At 32.9% G+C, this 13295-nt stretch overlaps 1 protein-coding gene across 1 annotated transcript in view; it reads left to right on the top strand.

Moving 5' to 3' along the window:
* The window catches only part of BRWD3 (bromodomain and WD repeat domain containing 3), a 124740-nt gene extending 112957 nt beyond the window's left edge, over positions 1–11783 (top strand). Inside the window, exons 40-41 of the mRNA XM_081278037.1 lie at positions 141–299; positions 4853–11783. Of these exons, the coding sequence (XP_081134163.1) occupies positions 141–299; positions 4853–5607 (914 nt within the window). The 3' untranslated portion in view covers positions 5608–11783. The remainder of the gene's footprint in view (positions 1–140; positions 300–4852) is intronic.
* Positions 11784–13295: the final 1512 nt, after the last annotated feature.

The raw sequence follows: 13295 nt of genomic DNA, 5'->3' as shown, positions 1-13295 counted from the left end.
ATATACATACTTCCTTCTTATAATAACTTATAATATTTATTTTAAAGTAAAATAGCAGATACATAGTTTTAAAAGCAGCCTATTTAACTTTCCTGAAAACATGAAATTATGTCAACCTAACGAGTTGTTTAAAATGAAAGTTTCAGATGCTGCTGAAGGATTTTCATCATATCTGCTTGATGATGAACTAGATGGGCCATTTTCTTCATCGAGCTTCAGTGGATATAGCCGAAATGGAAATAGCCATGATCCAGGAAAAGCCAAATCATTTCGAAATAGAGTTTTGCCAGTGAAACAAGGTAGGAAAAAATATGGAACAGAACATTCATTTCTTCATTCTCCTATGATGGAAGATGAATCATTTGAAAACTCATGTGCTAGAGTAGTAAAATCTAGTATGTCCTCATAGTTGTTTTTATGGTACCAGGGATTGAAACCAGAGCCTCATGCTTGCTAGCCAACCATATTTCCAACCCTTTATTTTATTTTGAGATGGAGTCTTGTTACATTGCCTAGACTGGCCTAAAATTTGTAGATAGAGTCTCACTAATGCTGGCTTCAAACTTGATTCCCCCTGCCACAGACTCCCAGGTAGCTAATATTATAGGTGTGTGCCACTGTGCCCATCATGTTTTAGTCATTTTTGGTTTTGGTACTAGGGATGGAACCCAGGGGCACTTTAACACCGAGGCACATCCCCAGCCCTTTTATTATTATTATCATTTATTTTGAGACAGGGTCTCACTATGTGGAGTTGTTGAGGCTGGCTTTGAAATCAGAATCCTCGTGTTTCAGTCTCCAGAGCCACTTGTAGTACAGGAATGTGCCACCATGCCTGGCTATGTTTTAGTCTTTTAAAATAAATAGGAAGAAAATCACTAAATAAGGAATTCTTTCCCCAAACATAGAAGAAACATACACTTAGACACATTTAGGATTTTTCATTAGTAAATCATATTAATAAGAAGGGAAAAGTTTGTAAAGTCATCTTGAAATAGTTCTCACATTTTTATGGACTATTCCAGTAAAACAAAAGTTGGCCTGAATTGAGAAATGATCCTCCTTTCAGTCAGTATCCAATTCTCCTGCCTTCCTATGGTTATCTAGTTATATAGCTCAGATATTTTCTTCCCTAGGTGCCTGCTATATCACTAAGTTATTGATTTTCAGATTATGCCCTGGGGATACATAGAGGTACTTCAGAAATTCCCTGAAAAGTCTTACACATTTAACCAGATGAACTAAGCCATTTTATTATTTCCTATAATGATCTTCCATATAACTTTTTATTTGAAAAAAAAAATTTTCAGTGTTGACAAAGAAATCATTGACCTAATTCATTACCATGTGCATCCATCTTAGTCCTTGTCAGGGACATTGATTATTATAAATACTTGAAGGTTTCATCATTACCAAAATTTTTTTATTATACTTAGTTCTATATGTTATGACCCCTAAACATATTCAAAGACAGTTCTAGTATTTTCAACTATTTGAAGTTTGTGAGAATATTTAATATGTTTTTACAAATGCTTTTATTGGAATATGGATTTAATTTTATGCACATTTTAATTGAAATCAACTATACATAGTCTAGAGATATAATTTATAATAATGAGAAAAAATATCAAAATACCCTATTACTTGAAATTAATGTGCCTTTGTTTTTCCCTGTCCATATCTTTACTCTCTCCTCTGATTTTTTTTTTTAAACTGGGGATTGAACCCAGGGGTACTTAACCACCAAACCACATCCCCAGCCCTTTTAATTTTTATTTTGAGTCAGGGTCTCACCATGTTGCTGAGGCTGGCTTTGAACTTGGGATCCTCCTGTTTTATCCTCCTAAGCTGCTGGGATTACAGTTGTGCACCACCATTCCCGGCTCTTCTCTGATCTTGCTACTCTTTGCAAACTTATGCTATTGCCTTCTCCCATTTTGCCCTTTCTATCACTGATATGTTTTTAGAAAGAATAGCCTATATTTCTTTCCTCTATTTTCTTTCCATCTATATATTCCTTTAGTTTTGTAACCTAGCTTCTGTTCTAACCACTTGCCAAATCTGTTCTCCTCAAAATCCCCAGTATTATTTAAGGGTCAACCCATGTCCTTTTCTTAGTCCTTATATTGTTTATCTTTGTATCATTGCATACAGTCGACTACCTCCTCTATGAACTCTACTTCCAGGTTTCTATACTCTTCTGATATTCTTGTATCTCTGCTTCACCTGTATTTACTTTCTTCTCTTTGGCCCTATTTTCTGTTTGCAGTTTGCCCCTGGATTTAGTTTATTTTTGTCCTCTCCAAAGAATAGAATCTAAAGACTATAACAGTTACCTTAATGCCAGTGTCTCTCCAAGTACATATGCCCAGATCAAAAATCTCTTTATTCTAACTGATTTCATTTCTAGTTGCTCCCTAAAAAAATTCTTCAGTGCTTAACATCTTTTCATCTCAAGTTCACTTCTTTTTGTGTACTCATTATTTGAGTTAATGGTACCACCTTTTTCCTATCTCACAGTTTTCTTTTGTTTTTGTGGTACTGGTGATTCAACCCAGGGCCTTCATTCATTTAGACAAGCATTGTACTACCAAGATACATCCCCAGTCTTCATAATACATTTGACTCTCCATTTACTCCTCATATTCAGCCAGTAATTCTAATGCTCCTTTTTAAAAAATTTAATTGCAGATAGACACAATACCTTTATTTTTTTAAATTTATTTTTATATGGTGCTGAAGATTGAACCCAGTATCTTACACATGCTAGATGAGCACTCCACTACTGAGCTACAATGACATGCCCCCCACTAATGTTCTTAATACCACTGAAACCTCTTTATCTGTTATCTGTTGCTATTATCTTGGTCTCTAGCCAAATATATTAGTCACTTTTGCTGTGATGAGTATGTTCCATATATTGGGAAACTTAAACAACAGACATTTATTGTCTCACAATTCTAGAGGCTGTCAGTCCAAGGAATCAAAATGGATAAGGGTTAGTGTCTGATGAGGGCTTTTTTTGCTGGCTAATAATTGGCCACCTTCTCATTGTGTCCTTATATGATCCTGTATGGAGAAAGGGGGTGGTTTCTGAGTTTACTCCTCCACCTATAATGACACCAGTCCTACTGGTGACATCCTTATGACTTTATTTAACCTTTATTAACTACCTACTTCCTTAAAGGCCCCAATTTCTATGTGCAGTCTCATTAGGGGTCTGGGCCTCAACATAGAAATTTGATGGGGGCATTATTTAGTCCATAACAACTAAATTATTAGATTAAACTTATCATTGTATTCATTATACAACCCTAGTCTTTCTTCCTTTTAGTCTACTCTTCTGTTTTCTTCTAACCTCATTGTCTCTTTCTTCTCAATTACCTTTGCTGGTTCTTCTTTACCTTTAAGTAAAACATCCCTCATTGCCATCCTTGGCCATTTTCTCTATACTTGCTCTTTCAGTAAGCTCTTCCAGTTGCCATGACCCTAAATATCTCTATGAAAAATTACCAAAATTTCGTCTTCAGATCCATCCTTTCTCATAAGCTCCAGCTGACATATCTACCTTCTTTGTAAATTTTATTTTACTTTTGAGGGTATTGAGAATGGTAAGCATGTTTTCTACATGTGCATAATCTCCAATCTGTTTTTTTTCTTCATTATCTTTTCTTGGAATTCTTTTACCATCCATAACTGGAAGCCTGATTTTTATAGCACCCTGCTCAAACTTGTTCCACCATAGTATTACAACTTAGCAAAATATATCTACCATTTACACAGTTGCTCAGGCTATAAAACCAAGGGGTTAGCATTTTTTCTGCATTTTAGCACTTGATATCTAATCCCTCAGCAAGTCCCAGCAGTTCAACCTTTAAAAAATCAAAAGTTTACTTTGGTGTCTCCTAGAAGGAAATATTCTAAAGTTGATCTCTTTTTATCACTTCTATTGGTGCCTCCCTCATTATATATTATCCAGACTACTGAAACGGAATCCCAATCTTGTCCCCTCTATAACCTGTTCTCAATAAAACAACCATGGCAGTCAATTTAAATAAAATATTTTACTCTAGTGTAAATCCCTCCTGTGTCAGTCATCGACCATCCCATTTTTCTGTTCCATTCTGATTATCCTGGTTTTCTTTATATTTCTTCTACTTGAATATTTTTCATCAGATCACAATTCATTCAGTTCTTTCTTAAAGTCCTGTCTCAGGAGCCTGGGGGTACTTTATAGTGCTTTCCTAGCATGCTTGAGGCCCTGGGTTTGATCCCTACCATTTGAAAAAAAAAAATCCCACCACTTCAGAGAGGTCTTCCTTGTCTAAAATAACACTCTCACACTATTTTTAAACTCTTTCCTTTTTTTTATAGCGTATATCACTAATTGAAATTGTACTACTTATTCATTTACGTCATTATCTGTTAACCTATCCCCAGTAAAACATAAATTACAAGAATAAGGACTTTGTCTCATTCATTACCATAATTCAAGATCCAAGCAGTGTCTGTGGCACATAGTTGAACAAATTAATGAAACTCTTCTGATACATGTTCTCACATAATTAGTCCTAAAGGTCAGCCTTTAAAATTTCTGTCTAGGTATATCACCACCCTTCAGTCTATCTCTATATCCTAATAACCACCCTGAAAAAGCAGTCAGACAAAAATCAAAATTTCACTATCTTCCATTTCAAACAAATTTAAGTTCTTATTTTACCACCTTCCATGATTTTGCCACAACTATCTTCAGTCAGTAAATATTTTGATAGTCTGTTTATTTTACTTTTGAGTCTTAAGTAATCATCTTATCAATGTCAAAGCTTAACTTTCAAAAATCATTTTGATTTAGATCACTCCCTTGATGGACCTCTTACAAATGGTGATGGCAGAGAGCCCCGAACAGGAATCAAGAGAAAACTACTTAGTGCATCAGAAGAAGATGAAAGCATGGGAGGAGAAGAGAAAGACAAAAAAGAAACAAAAGAGAAATCACATCTATCCTCCTCAGAGAGTGGAGAGTTAGGATCAAGTTTAAGTTCAGAAAGTACCTGTGGTTCTGATTCTGACTCTGAATCAACTTCCAGAACAGATCAAGATTACGTAGATGGAGATCACGACTATAGCAAATTCATACAAACTAGACCTAAAAGAAAACTCAGAAAACAACATGCCAATGGAAAAAGAAACTGGAAGATGAGAGGCACAGGAGGAAGAGGAAGATGGGGAAGATGGGGTAGATGGAGTAGAGGAGGCAGAGGAAGAGGAGGCAGGGGACGAGGGGGTCGAGGCAGAGGGGGTGGTGGCACTAGGGGAAGAGGAAGAGGGAGAGGAGGAAGAGGTGCCTCTAGAGGAGCCACTAGAGCCAAGCGAGCACGTATTGCAGATGATGAGTTTGATACCATGTTTTCGGGACGTTTCAGTAGACTGCCTCGAATCAAAACAAGAAACCAAGGCAGGAGGACTGTTTTATACAATGATGATTCTGATAATGACAATTTTGTGTCCACTGAGGATCCTCTGAATCTTGGTACATCCAGATCAGGCAGAGTGCGTAAAATGACAGAAAAAGCCAGGGTTAGCCATCTCATGGGATGGAATTATTAACAGTTAATAAATTTAGAATAATTTTAAAAATTCAATGGCCTTCTACTGCAGGGAATTTACCAGGAAATCTATAAAGCAAGTTGTGTGGGGACTTCTGCTTCCTTTCACATTGGTGCTTTTCCATTATGCCAGTATATATTTGTTTCAAGACTTTTGATCTCCACACTTCATTTGTTCAAACAAGCCTTACTCATTAGGCCTTAAATTAAAAGAAATTCTGCCCACACACACATAGACAGACACACACATACACACAAACACACACACACACCCCATATACACACACCACATAGGCACACTACAGATTTACTACATTAAAGGAGCATTCTGCTTCTTAAGAGTAGCATGACATTTTTATCTCAATGGAATTATCCCTCTTTTGCTTTTGTATCACAGAAGTATAGCACCTTCTTACAGAGTTTTATATAGTTTGTTTTTGCCATTTTGATTCCTATACCCAGTAATAATAACTTTTGCACAATACACCAATCCTAAAGGCAGCTATTAAATGTTTACAGTTTCTATATTGTAAGAACGATCTGGATTATTTTACTCTTCCCAGGCCAAACTTTCATTAATTGTAGTGAACTGAAGTATATATTTATACTACAGTTTTTTGGGGGTGGGGGGAATCTTGATATGCTTTTCATTGATTTGCTTAATTCACATTAATGGTGAGAAAGGGTTGGTGCCTTGTAAATATGTAGCAAATCTTTGTGGTGTGTCCTGATGTGTGCATTAACTTTATTAAAAGAGAATACTTGAGGTATCAATCTAGACAAGGTGCCAAATGCAAAATTTTCTTGCATCCATTTTCTTTTTCCTATTATATTTTATTGCATTAATAGAATTTGTGTAGCTTAAAGAATAACTTAAACATTTCAAAGATCCTCATCCACAAAGAATAACTTCTTTGAATAGTAGCTCAGCTACCTCTATAAACTACAACTACTGGAAACATTAAGGAAAATAGATGCTGTTACTCATGACTAAGGAGAAGTAGAACAAGCTTGGTAGGAATGAACACTCATAACTTATAAGCTGAGAGGTTGTCAATTATTATATTGGCTCTCAAATGAATAGTTGTAATTAACAAACTTTCCTAAGTATTGTATGCTTTACCTTAGGCTTTCTTAGAACACATTTGTATAAATAGACTTGGGCTACTGCTTATATATCTCTGCTACCACTTTCTATTTAACAGCTGTGCATTACTGATTTTTATTTGAAACTTAAAATGTAACAAAGCACCTAGTTTGAGTTGGAATGTTAGGGCTAGCTAATACTTTGAATCAGTAGGTTCTGATCTTGTCATTCCAAAGGGTTCTTCTGGTCTAGTTTTTTCAGAAATTAACCTCATTGCACTGCACACTGATATTTTGAAACATTATTTTATAGATGGAAAAAAAATTATTAAAACCCTTATGGTCTTGTTTACAGCAGTAGAGTGCACATGGTTCCATAAGTGAGCTTGAGTCCCAAGATCAATTTTACTCCTCAAATTTGAGAATGCAGAGTTGCTAATTTGTTAGATACTTAAATTTTGAAGTGAGAGGGATAATATTGATCTTTGTTTTTGTAACAGCAAATTTGTTGCATTTAGATCAAAACGTGTGATAAAACAGACTTCTTAATGTATACCTAGCTATCTATCCTAGGATATTTCTTAAGCTCATATGTTTGTCTCATGATTTCAATCATTTCATGCATCTGAAAATCCTTAAGTACAGAGGAAGGAGTACACACATAACTTTGCTTTTTTGGTAGGGTTGGGGTGGGAATTATTCTTGGACTAACATCTTTAAGCAATTTTCACTTGCAGTAGAAATGATGTTCGGGCTTTAAGAAAGTATTGTTGTGAATTGTTAATGGCACTAACTTCTGTTACTAGACAATAGACCAAGCTGATATTTTTTGTTGTAGCCTTTTTTTCACTAAACCAAAACTACTCTGGTTATAACTCAGCTGCCATTTTAAACCATAGTATAGATTCAAAATGTTCCTATTTGAAACTCTACGTTTGATTTTTTCCTAAATGTACTACTTCAGTTATTCATCTCTTGGGCATTTAGACTCAATTGTGCCTGTGTTTTCCTGGAATCAATAATACTTTGGCCTACCCTTATCAAAATAACATAGTTGCTTAAATTCCTGGATATACCCAAATGTGTATCATGTGTATCATTTTAGTGTGAATTTTTTTGTTGTTGTTGACATTCTTCTATGAAGAGCTGACCTCTTGAAATGTAGAAGAATTGTCATTTGTGTGATCTTAGCTATCTGGAGCTTTATTTATAATTTATTTTGAATAATAAAAATGCCACATTTATTCCCCAAATGTCAAGATTTTCTAGGTTTAGGTAATTAGAATAATAAGGCTAAAAACATTTTTAAGCTTATTTTATATGTAGTGAAATACTGTGAAAATACTAGTGAACAGCAATTTTGCTGTAATGTTGATTTCAGTTATTAGGATTTAAAGAGTTAGTCACCAGGGTATGTTAGGTGAGTATAGTTATCATTTATTATAAAAAACAGATAATTTTCTGTTTGCATGCAAATTATTTTGATAAGTGTAAAAATAAAAGTTTGGGAGATATTATTTTTACTTTTTTATCTGGACTTTTCTCCCCATTTATACTTTGCTTTTTTGTAATATCACCTCTTGTGAATGTGTCATAATTTGTACCACATTGATAATTTTATTATTTTTAATTTCTAGGGGCCCTTTAAATAAGGTCTGGGTTTAGACATAGCAAAGCAAGTAGGAAATTAACTAAGAATTTGCTAAGAAAAATCACTGTTACATTTAGGTCCATGAAAACATACACATGTGTAAGCCTAATCCTATGCTAGCTATGAATAGACAGTAAGCTATAATATTTCTCATGAATGATAACAATTTTTAAATTCCCAGCATTAAGATCTTAGCATGTGTATATATTTATAAAAACTGAATCATATGTTTCTTCTATGGCTTGCTATGTTTTATCTCATCCAGCAATAGGATGTTCTCCAAAACATTAACTAAACTTCTAGCCTAATGACTAAATTTGTTTTTGTATATGTGTGTGTGTGTGTGTGTGTGTATGCTTGTATGTATGTAGGGTTTTTTCCCCAACTTGATATACCTTATCTCAGACATTAAAAAAGAGAGAATATTTTATGATGGAGGACATTGTCTATCAGTTCTTTGCCTCTGTGTCTCTTAGCCTGAGCATTTATTGCTTGATCATCTATTCCATTATGCTTTCTAGATTACCAACACAGGTTTTGTCATGAACTTGTATCCCTCTGTTCTTTTCATTTTATTTGCTCTTTTGTTTTATTTTTCTTTCCCTCCCCAGAGATCAAGCTTGTTCTAAAATTATTCCATACAGCACTTTGTTTAACCCAGAGGCAAAGAAACTGATTAAAATTCATAAATAAATTCTGCACAACTGTGTGCTTGGATATCTAACTCAGCCTTCCAGTATTTTGAAGAAATTTTGAGTGACTTAACTTTTGTTACTTTTGTTTTAATTCTGTAGATTGTCATCAGACAATAATAGAGTGAAAGAGAAAGATGTGAATGCCACTTCTAACTTTTTGATAACACTTTTTGAGCATTTTTCAAAATTTGTATGATTGTGGAAATGATAAACACTTAATTATTCACTTTTACATCTTTGGAATCATTTTATGCACATTTGCCAACTGGTACTTGTCTTCAAATTTGGAATACTCTCATTCACAAAAAGGAGAATTAATGAGTAATATTTAGTATACTATGATGTCCAGTCTTAAATAAGTATACCATTTTGAGTTAAAAAATGAATAGTTCTGGGTGAAGACTTGGGACTTTTGCTGTTTAAAGTCCATATTTTTAAAAATTCTAGCCCCATCCCCAACATTTTTGTGGTACATGAGGCTAACGCTTTACTAAAAATAGAATATTCTGAGATTTAAGGCCTGTTTTGAAAATAGATGTGAAAATATTTTCATGTTTTTTATATTTTAGCAATTTCTTTACCAAGTTTTGATTATCGAATTTACCAAGTTTTGGTAATCCAATATAAAGTTAATTTTTTTTCATGGTGCTGTATTTTTGTGGAATATTAATAGCACTCAGGTTTCTTGATATTTATTTCCTATATAGCCTTATCCTTAATTATTTCTTTTTTTGTCTTTCCTCTCCTGATTGCTTTTATCCACACTTACTTATCTGCAATAAAGACTGCACCTAAATTAGCATATTCCAGCAAGACTGGAAATTTTTTGATTGATGGGAGAAGTGCAGTAGAACAGCCTTGCAGTTTAGAAATAAGGTGGGGTTTTTTTTATGTGTATGCCCATTTGTTATTTTACCATCTTTAACTGAATCTATTATTTGATACTTTGACATAGAGAAGCATGATAAGTATTTTCTAGAAAGCTAAAATTATTGATAACATATAGAAATTGCCATTGTTAATTGGCTTAAAATCACATACAAATTATTTACAAACCCAGTTGGGAAATGTGTTTTTACATGTCACCAAATACATATTAGGCAGTACTACAAATGTTAATTCTTTAAATAATACTGTGGTGATGGCAATCAGTAATTTATTTCTTTATCCTGTAACTTATCATTCTTGTCTTTTGTAATCCTTTACACAGTATTAACAAAACTGTACTTTGTTTGTTCTTAGTATCCATAAATTTAAAGATGGAAAATCATTCAGTTAATAGTCAATGTGATATTGTATATGGGCAAAATGTCCATTAAACTAAAATTTAGTTTTAAGAAAACAAGGTAAACTAAACTGGCTTGGTTTATAAAAGATGTTTTGTTTGGCAGTTGTCAGTCATTATTAAGCAATTACCTTCAAAGACAAAAATCGATTAATTTGTTGCCATTCTTTATGGGATGTTTACAATAAAATTCCAAGTTGTTTGGAATCAATTGCACTCTTGCTGCTTTATGCCTTAACTCATGTACCAGAGATAAATTAACAAAAAGAAAGAAATATGGAGTTACCTTTCTATTATCCTGCTTTAGAGATTATAACATGTAACTCTTCAGTCTTTCCTTTCTTGTTTCTTTGTCATAGAATATTTTATTATTATGTTTTTTATATAAAAAACTGGGGTGATTTCTATACAAGAAAAGAGTTTTCCCTTAATCATAGCAAATATACTTTTGGTGACTTTAAGGTAATATATGTGATACACTTTAAATGTGGGCTGCCTGGTGCCTTAAGTAACAGCCTGCAGAGCTCTAGTCAATTTTGTTTAATAGAACTTTTTGAAGTGAATAGATTTCTAACATATTTATGGTTTATATGTTTATAAATTTTAACAGTTGAGCTATGAATCCCTGGCATTTTTATGGTCAAATTTCCTGCAAAGCTTAACTATATTGCAAATGGTGCTTTAATTACATGTAAGTGCAGTAGGAACAGAAGTCAGGTGAGACATGCTCAGGATCTGAGTGCCCTAACAGGAACATTTATCCAAAGTCTGAATTTATACATTATGAACACTCTTTCTCCCAAAGTCAAGAATTCTACCAGGTTCAAGATAAGCTGCCTAAAGACTGGACTGTATTTTTTATACTATTCTATTGTGTGCTTAGATTCAATAAATAAGGTATTTATAAAATTATCACCTTTATCTTCTGGTATCAGATCCATTGGCTATCACATTAGCCAGATTTTTCACAATATTTAGAGATTAAGGTGGGAATAAATTGGTATTTTGTTTAGTTGCTTGGTTGGCTAAAGGTAGCCCCTCTTTTAAGATGTATAATTTACATTAAAAACTCTTTGTTCACAGGCTTTCAAGTTTTCTTACCCTCTAGATTTTTTTAAGTAGAAAAGTTAAAGGTATTTTTATGACAAAAGCAGTATTCAGAAGATCCATTTTTTCCTAGTTAAGAAGTTCAAGAAAAAAGTGCTCTTTTCCCTTTCACTCAATTATTTGCATCTATTTAAAAAATACATTCCAAACATGCACGAAATAAATTGATGCTAATATATTAAGCCTGCTATTTGATTTTTTAAAAATGAGATTTTAAGGTATATTTTAAGCCCATATACTTAATTTTCTTTCTCAGTTGTTTTTAATGCTGCATAATGCTGATAGACCAAATATAATATTAAGTAAAATGAAGTTTTTATGGTGTTAATTTTTTTCCTGAAGTTTTGGAGAAAAATGTTTCTTTTTCTTGTACTTCTTTGTAACTCTAATAGCTTTTCCTTTGCCAGTTCTGGCAATTACTTTAATAAACTTGGTTCTCACCTTCAGATTACAAATATCTAATAGATATTTAAGCAATGATTATTAACAGATTAATATTTAATTTGATATTGAAAACTTTTAAAACTTTCTTATCCTTTATTCATTTGTAAATTTTGAACTGCTAACTTGTCTTCTCAGTGTCCTTACGTTTTTTTTCAATTTGATAAGCTTTGTAGTAAATATATTAAGAAATAAAAACATGTCAAATTGCTTAATTTAGGTTATTCATATTAGTTGGTGAGGTTTATTTGTTCTTAGGACTGTTTTGTGGTTGACTTTTATCTTATTGCAATTCTAATTAAAAGTTGTATAGTAGCAGGTTAATTTATATTAGCAATTTTGTCTAATCTGTGAAATAATTTAAGGTAGTAAAACTATCTTACAGTGTTTCTTTTTCCTTTTAGCCTTTTACAAAAGCTTAGAATATCATGTTAAAATGAAACTTCCATCCCAGATTGTGTAATGGCTGATTTTTAGGGGAATGTTTTGTTACCCTTAGGTATTGTTCATCTAAAATATTAATAATGAAGTAGTTAGTTCTGAATTCTTTCCTTAGGTTAAATTTTAATTTACAAATTAAGCCAATCTCATGTATAAAAATGTGTATCGTTTCTAGTCTAACCCTGTAGATCAGAAAATATGCCCCTGACATTCCCATAGTCACTAAATTACCAAATTCTTTCCATTTTGGAGGTTGGCCATTTGTATTTTAAATGTGGTTTGTAGTTCTCACGGTAAAGAAAAGTAGTTACTAAGGCAAAACAATAGTTCAAACTTATGGTAGGTATGTTTTTGCTTTCCAATTGCTTCACAAATTTAAGACTGGTAATTACCACAAGTTTTCCACACTAAAAATACTAATCTTTTATTACTTTGATTATAATTATAAAAGTAGAAATTATCACAAGTCTGAAATGAGTTGAATTCTTTTTCTTGATTTGTATGGTGATCTCCTTCATTGAAGATTTTTACTTCAGGAGATTATAGTCTATGTTCTATATTAGTGATAAGAAATGGTTAAAAGAAGACTAGAATGTTTTCCCCATACTCATTCATTTGTGTGTTCTTTATTCAACATTTACTGAGTACTTTCTATTTGCCAATAACTGTAATCATCTAAAGAGGTGGGCAGTTCACAAAGTTCATACCTCAACCATAGTTTCAGTTACCAGAATGACACTATCATTATTAGTCAACTCCTATGTTCAGATGAAAAAAAAATGAGTTTCAGTAATATTAAATAATTTTCCTAATTCTATATGGTCATTAAATAGAATAGTCTCGATTCCTTCAGGTTTTTAGTCTTAGCTTTTATACCTATTAATAGGTATTTGGTTCTATTTTCCTCCTTTCCAATTTCTATGAAACAGACTGGTAAGTCCTGCATGTGCATCCTAAAAATCATACTTCCCTTTGTTTCTTGC

Source organism: Spermophilus citellus (genome assembly GCF_964194105.1).
Source record: "Spermophilus citellus genome assembly, chromosome: X".
Taxonomy (NCBI): Eukaryota; Metazoa; Chordata; class Mammalia; order Rodentia; family Sciuridae; genus Spermophilus; species Spermophilus citellus.
This window is presented reverse-complemented; position numbering and strand designations above follow the sequence as displayed.